The 15,511-nt window shown below is 38.4% G+C and overlaps 1 protein-coding gene and 1 long non-coding RNA gene across 3 annotated transcripts; one reads left to right on the top strand and one right to left on the bottom strand.

Moving 5' to 3' along the window:
- Window positions 1-1,716: 1,716 nt before the first annotated feature.
- On the top strand, window positions 1,717-6,015 carry LOC121911500. The gene is made up of 3 exons (XR_006099875.1): window positions 1,717-2,019; window positions 5,045-5,145; window positions 5,646-6,015. It is a non-coding gene; the product is annotated as an uncharacterized LOC121911500 (long non-coding RNA).
- A 225-nt stretch (window positions 6,016-6,240) lies between these two features.
- Window positions 6,241-12,753, bottom strand: LOC121911456 (asialoglycoprotein receptor 1-like). 2 transcript variants are annotated; one of them, XM_042432960.1, is made up of 7 exons: window positions 12,615-12,753; window positions 10,917-11,006; window positions 10,459-10,701; window positions 9,073-9,116; window positions 8,714-8,851; window positions 8,512-8,618; window positions 6,241-7,089 (listed from the first exon to the last, which is right to left on the bottom strand). In XM_042432960.1, exons 1-7 carry the CDS (start codon window positions 12,694-12,696, stop codon window positions 6,930-6,932), a joined length of 864 nt encoding a protein of 287 aa, XP_042288894.1. In that variant the 5' UTR covers window positions 12,697-12,753; the 3' UTR covers window positions 6,241-6,929. The 2 variants fall into 2 exon arrangements, with proteins under 2 accessions (XP_042288894.1, XP_042288900.1); XM_042432966.1 differs by having other exon boundaries at window positions 8,714-8,848.
- Window positions 12,754-15,511: the final 2,758 nt, after the last annotated feature.

Below are 15,511 nucleotides of genomic sequence, written 5' to 3'. Positions count from 1 at the left end.
CAGAAGAACCCTTCAAAATTTTTTGACAAAGATATCATAATTACCAAGATTGATATATTACTAATTTTTAACAATCAAACTTCTCAGCAGATGAAACTTACATAATTAACTTGCAAAAACTGGCAAAAACTATTAATTATTTAGACAATTGAAATTTACTCCAGTTGTTTAGCAGACCCTGAAGGCTTTTGATTTTTTTATGGTCCTTTCCTTTCTCTACATTTGGTTGTTTGTTGTACAATTTAATTGATTTTTATATTATTTTAAAAATGTGAAGTATATTTAAAGCAACTTTTATAATGGAAAATTGTCTGGAAAATGTATACTCCATGTAATGAATGAAGAGCGATGAATACCTGACCAAAAATGGTGCCCATTCAGTTCAATAAGAATTGCTCAGCTGGCACATACGCCAAAAAAAGTTTCTAGCTTTTGAGTTTGCTTCCGCATTGTACAGCCTATTGAATATGCGTAGTAGTGTTTCCCCCACTGGCCCCGCCCACAAGTTCCCACTTGGCCCATAGACTTTACACTGTGATGACATCAAAGAAAAAACAAAGAAAGAAAACAAACAACAGACAGACTTGCAGATATCTGTCAGCTCTGTGCTCTGGTGTACTGACCTCACAACCAGAACTCACTGTGGTCTGGGCTGTGGTCTTCTAAACAGAGCTAGTTGCTTGTTTTACTAAACAAGCAACTAGCTCTGTTTAGAAGCCATACTCATATGGTGGAAAAAGAAAATGAGGTCAGGGTTGTTTCATCTCATCTGTTTTGCTGTGGCCTTATTCCACATTATTTTTCTACGTAAAAACAATCTCACAAGGTCAATTCAGTAGCTGTTCTGGAGCTTTCTATTATATCACACAATCTTCTTCAGCAGATGGAACTCCAGAATACCTACTGAATGTACCTTGTGGTGAGATGCAAGAATAACCTTTCAATCTCAATACATGTACTAAAATAGCACAATAGTGTATGCACATGTAACAAAGTAAGAGTTTGGATTTTCCCCAAAAATATACTCTTGCCAGGCTGTTTAACAGTGAGCGGAGCAGGTGGACCCAAATGCAGGAGACAGCAGGCACAGGAACTAAAGAATTTCTCTTTATTTAATACTCAGGAGTACAGGCAAAGCAAAACTAATCAGAACAGGGGATCCAACAAAGACTGACCTAAATAACAGGACTTAATTACAAACTGGACTAACGAGGGAACAGGGAACAGGTGACTGGACAGGAGAGCAGAAAAGGAGCTGATTGGCTGGGGGAAACACTGGGAACAGGGAAGGACTGATGTAGGGCAGGTGTGGAGGGAAAAGCAGGCTGGAAAATCACACAAAAAAGGACAGTGACAGGATTGTGACATGGTGAAAGAAGCTGCGTTAAAACCTCTCCAACAACTAAGTACAATTAACTCAAAAAAGTTGCTTAAGCACATGTTAACACACAAGTAAAAAGAGATCTGCCACTGTAGGAGAATCATCAGTTGAATTAAGCAATCTGTGTTGTTGTGGCATATGATGGAAATAAAATTAACAGTAGTTAACACAAAATGTTGGACCCTGTTCTATGTATTAATTTATGCATGCATGTATTTTTGCACATACATGTGTATTGATTTTGAGCAGGATTACTGAAGTGTGAGAATCAAACCGTATTTTGCAGAAGAACAAAATGGACATATCCGGAACAAAAAAGCCTAAACAACCACTTTTCAAAACTGATCCCACCAGCCCCCAGCCCTCAGTTTCCTGTTAAGCAGAGAGTGTGAATGTATTGCGGTCTGTGGTACAAGGTGTTCACAGAGTCAGAACGATAACATAAATTCAGAAGCACATAGTCCAGGACGATACTGAACTGACAGTACAGCTGACCGTGATGGATCAACTCTATGTCAATGTACAGAAACCCTCCGGTAAACCCAGCAAAAGAAAGGGTGTAGTAAAAGAAAATATTTATGCAAATGAAGAAGTGATCCACACTCTGGTGCCAAACACAACTGGAATAGCACTCCCAGGTAATGAACACGTCCAAATTATATTTTCTAAAATAACTTGTCTAAGGGAAAAGACTAGAAATTACTTTTGCAAGAAAAAAGTGTGAAATAAAAGAGTGAGAAAGCCAAGGGTCTGGTTTCCTGTCCACTGAAGGTTTTAGCTAAAGAAGAAACTACAATTAAATGCAAAGTTACAGTATGTCCACTCATACAAAAATGTAGTTTCTAGTTTAATAGATGTTGCAGATGGATCTCAATTGTTTGAGGAAGATGATTTTTCAATTTTAGAAGTTGTTAAGTACAGTTGTTACTTTGGGCATGCCGTGTGATATGAATCAGGGACATAATGGAACCTTGCACAGTGTGAACACTATGAACATAACACTTGTTTGTTAGACCTATTATTCAGTTCGCTGGAGAGGATATTTGTCTTTAATACTGAGCAACTGTATATAAGTCTCAATGAGAAATGCAGTTTTGGCATTTTGTCAATTAGCATGTAACACGATCTTTGGAGATAGCAATGGCTACAACAGACAAGAGAGGATATAATGGATTTTTATAAGAGACACTGTTAGGTCTACTGCTATAGGCACATGGTCAGTGATATGGATAATGTAAATAGTGTTTAAGATGACTGGGCCAGGACTGATGTGCTTGACTTCCCATTGAGAAGAGAAGAAAGGAAGAATTTCTGCAGAGGTGCTTCAGTGTTTCTGGGTCTGCTGTGTCTTCTCCTCCTGTCTGGACTTGTAGTTCTGGTTTTCCTGTGTGAGTACTTAATTCACATGCTGCTCAAAGACTGGAGGTGATGATGGTTAACAATGATTCCTCATTTCCTCGTTTCCTCATTGTTGATGCACCAAACACAGTTACCAAGGGAATCTCTGAGAGGAAAATGGAGATGGCCCTGTTACACAACAGTTACAACAACGTGACCAGAGAAAGAAATGACTTACAGATCAGTTACAACGAAAGAACTAGATCAGCTACAGACCAGATACAACAATCTGGCTGATGAACAAAACCAGCTCCAGAAAAGATTTAAGAATGTGACCGAAGAGAGAAATGACCTCCAAATGATTCACAGTTCAAAAGTGCAACATTTTCCTTTCACTTTTCCAGTCAAAAATTGACACCATCTACAGCAACCTGACCACACCCACCCTCTGCCCTCTCCACCTCCCCACATGCCTCCCCCCCATACCACTCAGCCCCTGTCTCAGTTCTCCCTTGTGTCTCCATTGGAGCTGTCCAACTTTATGGCCAGAATGAGAAGCTCCATTTATATTCTGGATCCCATCCCATCCAATCTTGTCAAGGATTGCCTAACAGGTATCTCCTCACTCATCACAGAAATCATTAACTCCTACTTTAGCTCAGGTTCAATTCCCCAAACACTCAAACTGGCAGCTGTCACGCCCATCGTCAAAAAACCTGGACTCAACCCTGATATCCTCAGCAAGGATATCTGGCCCATCTCCAATCTCCCCTCTCTGTCAAAAATACTGGAACATATTGATGCCTCCAAACTCAAAGCCCACCTCATCTCCAACGACCAGTTTAAACCATTTCAATCCAGTTTCTGCTCACAGCACAGCACTGAAATAGCCCTCCTCAAAGTCACCAAGACCTTCTCCTCTCCTCAGACTCTAGTCACCTCAGCATTCTCATCCTACTCCACTTCACAAACGTCACCCATCTGCCCTCTCCTGGCTAAAGTCATATCTCACAAACAGACAACAATTCATCAACAATAAACAACTGCACCTCCTCCATTTGTCCTCTTTTCCAGGGTGTCCCCCAGGGCTTGGTGCTTGGTCCTCTCCTCTTCATCCTCTACATGCTCCCCCCTGAAGACCATGATGACCATACGTCATCATGGTCTCCACTTCCACTGCTACGCTGATGATGTCCAGCTCTACATCTCCACTAAATCCATCATCGCAGGAACTCACTGACCAACTGCCTCAATGAAATTAAATCATGGATGCAAGCCAACTTCCTCAAATTAAACAGTGATAAATCAGATATGATCATCATCAGTCCCAAATCCCTCACTAAAACCATTCACAACTTCTTCCTCAACCTCTGCCTCAACTCCACTCTGTCTCCCTCCCCACACATCTGCAACCTCTGAGTCATTTTTGACAGCAACCTCTCCTTTGAACACCACGTCAAACAAATTACCAGAACTGTCTTTTTCCACCTAAAAAACATAGTTCATCTCCACCCATCACTCTCGATCTCTACTGCTTCTCTACTGCTACTTTGATCCAAGCCTTCATAACATCGAGAATTGACTACTCCAACAGCATTTTTTATGGCTCATCATCAAAAGTTCTAATTAACTCCAGTACATCCAGAACTCTTCTGCTCACCTGCTCGCCCACTGCTGCTCCCGTGCCCACATCAGCCCTGTCCTCCCTGTCTACTGGCTCCCTGTCCTACAATGGATCCAATTTAAAGTTCTTCTTCTCACTCACAAAGCCCTCCATAACCAGGCCCCCTTCTACCTTAGTGACCTGCTCCACCACCACACTCTCTCCCACAGCCATCGCTCCTCTGATGCCAATTTCCTGTCTCCACCACTCAGGACCTCTGGAACTCTCTCCTCTAACACATCTGCAGCTTAAATCGATTTACTTCTGGATTCTGGGTCAATTTTGGATTAATTCGGCAACTATGGTGCTGTGTTTTGTTCATAAATTCAACAAAGCATTTTGAATTTGCTACCACTCTGATTCTCACCACTGATTGACCATGCTTGTTGTCCATAACAACAGCGGCAAAGGCTCATGGGTATTGGAAGATTTGGAGCCATCCGCAATGCCAAACTGATGGACAAAACATGATTTCAAAGAAACAAAGTTAAAATAATTGAAACTGGTGGCCATAACATAAACCTATAGGATCATTGCACTTTCTGGGGGAGTCCTGTTTTTCTGTGTTAACTAATATGGAAGACTTGGTTTAAAGAAAAAAAGATGCAGTTGTTTACATTGTAGTTATGTTGTGTTGATGAATGTTTCTCTCTGTAAACAAGGACTTCACAAGATGATTCAAACGACTCCTGTGGTTTGGACTGACTGACAGCGAGACAGAAGGGACATGGAAACGGGTGGATAGGAGTCCACTGACCACAAGGTTTGAGCATTACTGCTGCTGCTGCTGCTGCTGCGTTGCTTCTATTAGTGCACTTTCACAATGTATCCACTCACTCTGTTTAGTTGCATTATGGGAAATATATCCAGCATTTTTTGAGCTTTAATCACAGTGACTAAAAGTAAGGATGTCTCAGTCTCAGGCCCACAAATTTGACAAATTTCTTTTAGCTGAGAAACTGTCATGTGTAATCACTCACTCAGTCACTCAGTAAAATTTGGTGGATGCTGTGTGTCACATTCCCAAAAACAATCAACTGTAGAGAGAAGAGTTTTCTCTGTCACTGCAGCGTCTGACTCTGCTGCCAGTGTTTTTATTGACTGCAGACAATTTGTTATGGTTTACAGTTCTACACACATATCATGTCATATGATAGACTAGAGCTGGAGAAGAGCCCATTACTATGCTGATACTGTTATGACCCTTGGTCATTTATTTGTTTTTGCTCCTGTATTAACTGCTCTCTCTCTCTCCCTCTTTAGTGTGTGCATTTAGTGTGTGTGATGAGTTGCAAGTGGTGCTCCCTGATTGGCTCAGGTGGCAGGATAGCTGCTGGCTTATTGGCAGACGCAGATGATTTAAACACCAGCTGATGCTTCCACACCTGTCCCTCCTATTCCCCACAATGGAGGCCCTCCTGCTAAATCTCTGAATTGTGTGTTAGTCAAGTGTATTTGAGTAGGTTTTGGACTAAAAGATGTAAGCTAAGTGTGTTAGGCAACTTTCCTACCATCAGATATTTAGATCATTGTACAATGTAAATATTTAAAACCAAGGTAGCAGTCACAGTCAGTGGGAGTGAGAAGCCCTTTTCTTTTTTGTTAATAATTTTTCTCCTGTTTTTCATTTAGGAATTAGGTTAGAGCTTTGCTTTTTTTGTTTCAACTTTGGATTTTTTGTTTGTTGTTTTGGTCATTGCTCAACTCTGAAGCGTTTGCAAATAAACTGCTACACTGTAAACTTTGATAGTTGTTGTGCTGACCATTCTTGAGATTGAGAGGAGCATGCTGTGTCCAAGTTTCCCTTAGACTAGAGACATAACAATACAGACTGTCTTGTTGTCACTATTGCTGGAATTTTAATACTTTTTCATACAAATATATTAAGCACAGATGAAAGCTGTTACAGCACAGTACTGGGCGATTTTGGTCACTTTTACACCTGGAGTTCAATTAAGTTGGGTCGGACCAATGAAAGAAAGGATACGTTTTTGCCTTTAATTTCCGATACTTCAGTGAAGTATTGCACTTCCATAAATATGGAAAACCTGTACAGGTCAAAGGTGCATGTGTGCATATTATGTCCAAGACTAATGGTATGCCAGGTGGCGGAGATGAAGACTGCACAGAAATAAAGCACTATGAAAGGAAAACAGCTGGAATGATGAATGTTGTGACTTTCAAAGATTTTGGATCTGTGAAAAGACAGTGGCTCTGTAACTCAGCATCCAAACCCACCAGACAAAAAATAGAAAACAGGAAGATACGCTGTATCTCCAAGTTTCAGCTAAAATTGCCAAGACAGTGCTAACTTAATGCTAAACAAGCTACTAAATAGAGTAGATGTCTCTTTAACATACATTTATTTATATATTTATCAGTTGCACAAAGTAGATGTAACTGTGTTCACATTACCTCAAATTATTGCTGTTTTTTTATTCTCAATGAGATTTGCTTATTTTATTCCTTCATATTTAAGTTTTCACTGATGTTATTATGCATTGTTGCATCAGCTTTTATTCAGACTTTCTAAAATGTGAGCGTCTACTATGAATCGGTACATGGATCTCTTTCACACAACCAGCGCCGCTTTTGTCCACAGGGGGCGTCATTCCAGCTGGCCAGCACTGGGTTGGAGTGATACATCTCCACACAGTCCTCTCTGTTGTTGGGTCCACCATGATCCGGCTGGCCTCTCTGCCAAAATCTGAAGGATAGTATACAATGATGAGAGCAGAGAGATGCAGTTTAAATATTCATGCTGAATAATTGAGCTGAACAGTATGAAACCCACAGGTATTTGCAACCAATAAGCCAGGTTTACAGGATGTTTACATATACATGTATTTCTCCTTCCACAAACTGAAATGAGTAATCACCTATGGCAGTATTAACACTTTTGCCAATATGTCAGGACTGACACAATAATCATGATATCATATTGGATCAACAATGTTAATAAAAGAATCAAACCTTTTGTGCCTGCCTGGTCCTTACAGATTCATTTGGTTCTTAATAACCAAGACCAGACTCAAGTCCAAATTATATTCAGGCTAATTATAATTTGGATGACCCCATGCCTTATTGTGTAGAGTTCTGTTGTAATGTTGTGGACTCGCTATCCTCTCCAATCAGGTAGTGGTCATAGGCACCGTAGAAGAAAAATGCAGGTTTTTTACATGAAAATTACATGAATTGCTACTCCTTTCAACCAAGGCTGCATGTTATTTGACAGCCCGTTCTCTCTCCCAACTCGTCACATATCGAAGCTTGGTCAGGCCCCTCTGGCGTCACTTTTTGACGCATTGGATACCCCTTTAGCACCATTTTTTAATGTGCAGGGTAGTCTGATAGACCTCTGCTGAAATCCCACAACGTCTGAAATAGACACCATGAGACCGATGACGTCTATATAAGGTGACAGGTTTCAGCCTGGTCGCCAGAATAAAATGTTGGCATTGTATGGTTCTGCAAACCACAGATACATTTCTGAAGTGAGGTACTTCACATGACATCTATATAAGCTGACTTTCTTATTAGGAGGTGGAGGGGTTGGTGGATGACTTGCGACGTTGTGGGCAGAAAGTTGGAAATCAGCACAGAGTCAGCACAGAGCACAGTTCGAGACCACCTTGCTGTTTTTATTTTATTTTTTATTTTAACCCAAACCATGATCTCTCCCTAAACCTAACCAAGTGGTTTTTGTGCCTAAACCCAACCAGACCTTAACCACCGTGTTGTCACACCATAAAATATAATTATTTTTTAACAGTTATTTTTTACCGTGATACTGCGCATTGAAAAATGATGCTAAAGGGGTACCCAGTGCATTAAAAAGTGACACCAGGGGGTCCTGACCAAGCTTCGATATGTGACGAGTTGGGAGTGAGAACATGTTGTATTTGGGGGCAGATCATGCCACTGCCACTCTTTGTGTTCTTTTGCTAATTGGGAGTATTCAGGTTGATTACATTTCAAATTGGGTCCTTTTTCAGATTGGGTCCTGTGAACATCTCTAGAGCCAAGCACTGATACATGTAGACCTGGCTAAAAAGCATTTCTTTCTGTGATACTGGGGTCCTATTTGCATTACTAAATGAAAAAGTCTGGGTTATTCTGAAGGCCTTACGGTTTGGTCAGGGCAGATCCATCCACCCATTTAAAGGTCCCAGCTGTGTAACGCAGACCAATCCAGAACAGAAGATCATTATCCCCATCCAGACGGTACAGTTCCTTCTGTTGAGAGAATGTTACTTGACTTTAGCATATCAAGAATGGCAAACACACAAGCACACACAAATACACACAAATGCAGATTGATTGTGCTTGACCTGTTCCTGTTCGCTGTTGATCACCACCAAGTCAGCACTTTTATTCTGACAGTACTTTCTGCTTTCTTTCCATGTCTTACTCTCGCTGGAGAGAAAGTAACATATGGAGTTGATCTCCCTCCATCCTTCAGGACACTGCTGAGAAGACACACAACCACGCAGCTCTGTCAGAATTCAGTGAGGACAAGTGCAAATGAGAGGCAGGACAGTGAAGAAACAGTTGAGGAGATTTATTCCCTTGGCAAAACAAAAAAATGCTACAGCCAACTAAGCTATCTAACTAAATCACTGGGCAACTGTCAAACTACGGCAGAGAAAGTAACAAACAGAGCTAAGATAAACTCCTCTGGGATACTCACACATGAAAGCTGAGGAGAGCGCATCGGCACAGTCCTGACAAGCTCTGGAGGACAAAATAAAAAAAACGACACGTCACAGATTAGACTCTGAGGCGTTAGGATGGGAAGCTGTAACTACAAATATGACTCCAACTTTTACAATTAATTAATGTAAAGGACCAGTGTGTAGGATTCAGTGGCATCTAGTGGTGAGATTGCAGATTGCAACAAACTGAATACCCCCATCCCTTCCCAAGCATGTATGAGAACCTTCGGTGGCCGCGAAACTTGCGAAAAATGTGACAGGCCCCCTCTAGAGCCAGTGTTGAAACATGGTGATGCAACTTGGCAGCCTCTGTGGAAGAGGACCTCTGTCTACCTATGTAGATATAAAGGACTCATTCTAAGGTAACAAAAACACAACGATTTTTATTTATTTTCAGGTGATTATACACTAATTAACACACACTCATGAATATTATATTCCATTTCTACCAAGTCTGTTCCGTTAGATGATAAAACACATAACAGAATATTAACCACCGGTGTACAGTCAATCAATTACAAAGATGCATTAATCCTTGTGTTTTGTTGACATTGGCTTTACTTCCTCATTGTTTGGGGTCTCACAGACTGCACTGCTGTATCTTTAATAATAATAAATAAAAAATAAATAGCAAAATCAAAATATTTTCCTTTAAATACCTCAAATTCTTTTTCTCAAACCTTATTAAAACTTAGCATATAGAAAGTATTGAAGTCGTAATTCCTTCCTTTGCTACAATTCACCTTCCACATTTGATGGTAACAAAAAATATGGAAATTACCATAAAGTAGTGTTATTACATCTAGTAAGGAAATATTTTGTATATTATACATTATGTTATATGGACTATGCATGAATAAATGCATAGTAATTTTTTGCCAGTAAGTTAACATAGACAAAGAAATGTACAGTATGTTATCCTACATAGTGATATTATTTATGTTTGGGGTCGATTAGACCACAGAATCGTCTAACTCCCTGTTTACTGCTCTAAATTGTATAGGTTATTTAAAAAAATAAATGTGATGACCAAGAGTTGATTCCTTTTAACTCTCGCAGCAGAGGCAATGTTTTTTTGTAGAAACCACAAGAAGCACATTGATGTTATCATGAGAAGTCAACAAACACACAAAGAAGAAACAGTCAAATTTCATCAATAGAAAATAGGTAGAGAGATCACAGGAAGGTGCAGTACAAAAATACCAGAAAAATGGCCACTTGCAGTATCAACTAAGATGTTCAAAAATGCTAAATAATAACAATTATGAATGTATCTGTCTCATTCTGCGTAAATACTTTATCAGAATGAAAGAGGAACTGACGTAAAGGTCAGAAGACTTTACTGCCTTATTTCTTCTCACCTCTCAGCCTCATGCTCAGTCTGTCCCTCTCCTCCTCCACATCCTTTATCTTGTTGGTGAGCTCACTGTTTCTGTTTTGAAGCAGGTCTCTGTCTCTGGTCAAGGCGTTGAATCTTTCTTGTAATTTGTTGCAATTATTAGTCATCATTTGCTCACAATTAATCTGCACCTCCTTCACCTTGTTGTGGTCACCAAAATGAGTTTTGTTGCAGTCCGAGAAAGTTGATTCCTTGCTTGAGTTCGCTGATAGTATAGAAACATTAAAAATGTTAAACTCAAGTTATGTTTTGTAGTTAAATTTTTTTAAAAAAAATACATTTTTCATGGTTTGTTTGACAGCAACATGTGGAATTACACCACAAAGAGGCCCTGCATTTGCAATATTGAGGTGTGGTCTATGCAACTGTCTTAGCGTATTTTAAGTTATACAATACCATGTTTTTGACATACATACTCACATGTGAGGCGTAGGGAAATATTGAGAGCGACTTGTATAATACACAGAAGGCCAAAGCTTAGGAGAAGCAGCTGGCAGGGTCTTCTCTCTGCTAAAACAACACACATAGCAAACAAAGATAAAAATCTATAACCACAGTAGCAGCTCTGTGAGGCTGTAATGTATTCTTGATGTATCAGAAATGGAGAAACAGCTATTCTTATGCTTTTTCTTTAATGTGTTAACTTTTAGTATGTAAAGTTTTTCATGTAAGCTTTTTAACACTACAAGCAATCATTAAAATGTTGACATCATAATGGTTGTTTAAAGGATAATTACATTTTATTTCAACACGGGTTACATCATAGTTTCTACAGTGTCATTATTAGTATTATGATATTATGGTGTTATGATTACATTGTACTGTCCAGCGTCATTACTATGATCTGGGAACATGCTGATAATTGCTTAAATTAAGTCCAGTGGGGCAAGAAAGTCACTTTATTTGGTGGTAAAAGCACAAGTGCACCATAATGTTTGAAGATTCTCTCTTTGCACAGGGAGACTGTGTGTGCTCACAAAATAGCAAGTAGTTCAAAGTTAAACCATTAGGTCGCTCTGTAAACTGTGATGGATGTTCATAATAGATAGTTTGGGGTATTAATTTTTCCATTTGCATTTGTTTTGTCTTCCAGATAAATTTGACTAACCAGAAATTTGTCACTGACCTTCTTCTCGGCGATATTGCGGATTCTAAGAGGAATTAACTTGAGCACAGTTTTATCATTACATGGTCTGTGGTCAAACCTACAAAAATATATACCCTGATAAAAGTACTGTGTCGAAACAGGTTTGTTGAATAATGAGCAGACAATTTCAGTTAGTGAGTTAATGTGATTAAGTTATTTTTCAAACATCCCAAAGCCCAAGGTGATATCTTCAAATGTCTACCTATATCGCAACCGTTGGTCCCAACAGTCTATAACCTACAGATGTTCAGTTTACTATCATAGAATACTAAATAAACCAGAAAATATTCACCTTTGAGAGGCTGGAATCGGAGAATGTGGATATTTCTTCTTTAAAAATGACCCAAATTGATTAACCGATCATCAAAATAGTTGGTGATTAATTTTCTGTTGATCCACTAATTGATTAATTGACTAATTGTTGCAGTTCTAATCTTGAGCCCCGCATTAACATTAGGTTTAGGCAACAAAGAAACATCTGTTAATGTTAGGGAAAGATTGTGGTTTTTAGTTAAATGTTAATGAAGTAAACATGTCCAATCTTGTGCGTCAAGTTAGCGTTGACTTTTTCAGTGTTTAACCAAGACCACAATCTTTCCCCAACATTAACAAAGTGCTTTGTTTGCTATGAGTGTGTACTGAAAACATGTTTTTTGGGGATACACTCCGTATCAATATTTTATGACTTTACTGATAAGTTTATTAAAAATGTTTCCTCATTATGTTGACATATAACCTATTAAGGTATTACATTTATCTCAAAAGATATTTGTAGTCACACATTAGTAGTATATAAACAGGCTACTTTAAACACCAGTACAGTATTTGTACAAGTACAAATATCCATATGTGCTGTTTGAAGGTTTGAGGTTTTATTGTCATTTTATTGTCATCATGCAATACATTATTGCACAATGAAATTCAGTTGTAGTACATATACAATAAGTATATAATACAATAATTGTTATTACCTGATTGATTTGTTTCCCCTCTGTCCTCCTCCTCATGTCTTGGTCGCTCATTAATATAATCCGGCATCTCTATGTCCTGCATTGCCTTGGTTGCCTTAATAACAATTATTGTGAGAAATCAAGTTGATCAGTAAACTGTGTGTTCTCCCTTTTAGTGTCTTTCTCCAAGAGTGAGCTGACACACTCGTCACGACATGGTTACCTAATTTAAAAGTGGTTAAAATAGGGGAAGAAACAACTATGTGGTAATACAACTTGTGACACACATGAAAATCTGATCCACTTGAAAAACTGAAAGAATAAGCTGTTTAATTTTCTTGTTGAGGAGTTGTTTGAAACTTAAAACCTTTAATGCATGTCATTTCCCTTTTACCTATGAAGTTATATTCGAATATGCCGCATTTGTCTCAGAATTGCCTTACGAGTCATCTTCATGCAGCCCATGCAGGAAAGAGTCTTCTTTGTTACTGTAGTCCAGCTAGTGGACTGATGTACAAAATCAGAACAACAATCCAGTCAGAAATAATCTTATACATGGCAGGAGAATGTGCCAGTGACTATTGGGCAGCTTAAGATGATTTCACTGTGGTTCTTGTAGTTTCTTTTTATACACAGTATATTTTTGTATTAAAATAATCGAAAAAAAAATGGAAAAAAAATGAAACAAAAGCAGTTATGAGCAAGGGTGCAGAACTATGAACTCAGAGATGATGAAAACTAGTTGCTTAATGGTATATGTTGCGGTTGATGAAATGTAAAGGCAAATTGGTCAACTCAGAACCAGTGTTGCACCTCAGAAAGGAGGGACCAGATGCATAGATTCACACATAAAGCTGAGATATGCACACACATACTTGTCAGATTTAAAAGCCGTCCATACACAAAGGTATAATCTCACAATATGTGAATTATAGTGATTTGCACTCTCAATGTTAGCCAAAAATGAGTGTACACAGGTTTTTAAATAGCTGTTTGCATATCAATATTTTGTCTACTCCACTGGTCTTTAGAACTATACATAAAAAAAAGAGCATAGAGGGATGATTTTGTTGCATCACTGAGTTTCTACAACAGTGCCACAGCAGCTGTCATTACATACAGCAGCTGTCATTACATACACTAAATGCAACCATTGTGTATTACTGTTATTTATATCAGCTGTATTATCTTTAATTCATCACCCTATAAACAATGATTGGGGGTGATATCTTAGTTTTCAACATCAAATGTCAAAACGCAATTGATTATTTAGTTTATAGTTCTAATATCCAGACTTTACAAAGTGCTTCAAAATCAAGGATTAACTTAAATAACATAACAACAGGCTAATAAAATGATGCCTCTAATAAAAAAAAGAGAATACAATTGAGCAGAGAAAATTAATTTATCACATTTGATATAAATTAGCATTTGATTGGCATTTTAAACTGCAAACAGCCATTCTCCGCTATCAGTGAAACTGGCTGATACCATAAACCAACAGTGTTTCATTATTAGATTACATCCGTATTTCCATTTCATCATCTTTGGCTTGCATACGCAAGGCCAGTGTGAGTGTGGAAAATGACGTCTGCATGGTTTTTTTTTTACACATGCTTTGTTTATACATCTGACCTCAGTAGGTGTGAGAAAACAACAGTATATATCAGCTTAGATGAAACTACCATATTTGTACAGCTGACAGACATGTGTGTGCATGTGTGTTTTGCTCCTGCCTGCTCCTTGTTAGATACGTTAAAGGTTTGATGAGTTAAGTATGTCTCGAGGTCTCACATGCTTTATATTCATTATGATTTCACTTCCTTAGTTAGCCAGATGTCTAACTTCCTCCTCTTTTTTCTCCTAAATTGCAAGTCTTTGTGTTAATTCCTGACAGTGACAAGGGACAAAAGCTTGGAAGGAAAAGCGTTGGTGAAGAGATCAGATCTGGCAAAAATGGATCTGGCATCAACTGATAACTGTCATCTGAGATAAGCTTTTGAAAAGGTTGATTTTTTTAATGCACTTTGTTGTGAACACGGCAAACTTCTGCTTTGTGTTAGGAAACAGTTCAGATCACAGCTTTGGCTGCAATTATGGAAATTTGGGTTTGTCACTTCGAGCTCCACCAACGCTCATATTTAGTGTTTCAACAAAGCACATTACTGTGGTTCTGTTGTCATATGACTGTATGACTATAGAAAACTGGATTATTACCTTTTTTTAATCCAAATGGCTCACATAGGCCCAAATTATATTGTTTAATATATTAAGACAGATTTATTGATGAGGATGTGACTGTTCCAAATGTCCTTGATAAATTCTCTCCAGTAAAACATAAAACTAAATACTGTGTTTCCTTCTCATGACTAATGTAGTTTAATTAGTAATTCTCATTTGTAAATTTGAATTAAGTGGATTTTGTCTTGGTTGGTCTATAATTAATGTGAACCATTTCGTTTTAGTTTACGCTGTGTCAGATAACATTTTTATTTAAATAAATTTTCATGAACTGAAGGCTCATACGGTATTAGATAGTAATTCAGGAATGTTTTCAGGTGTAATATTTGTGTAATATTAAAAAGAAAATGAGAAGATGACTGTGGTGTAAAGGTGAGAGTTTGCTTCAGCTGCTGGAGGCTAATGAACCCCTGATGTAAAGCTGAGGAAAGAAGAGAGGTGTTGAGATCACCTTGCAGGCCAGGAATCTCCCCAAGTACAGCTGGGCACTTCTAAGTAAGTACAACCTCTAACGTGCAGAAGTATTTCACACAAAGGAAAAATGACAATCACTGAAAAAAGAGGAAGAGCAAAAGAAAAAGAGAAAAATATGAAAGAAGAAGTTGATCACACATCAGAGTCATTAGGAAATAAAATCACCACCACCACCACTGTAACTCTGAAGTGGATAACATACG

The sequence above is a fragment of the Thunnus maccoyii genome, chromosome 2, assembly GCF_910596095.1.
Source record: "Thunnus maccoyii chromosome 2, fThuMac1.1, whole genome shotgun sequence".
NCBI classification, from domain to species: domain Eukaryota; kingdom Metazoa; phylum Chordata; class Actinopteri; order Scombriformes; family Scombridae; genus Thunnus; species Thunnus maccoyii.
Note: the sequence above shows the minus strand (reverse complement) of the source record. Positions and strands in the feature narration are given on the sequence as shown.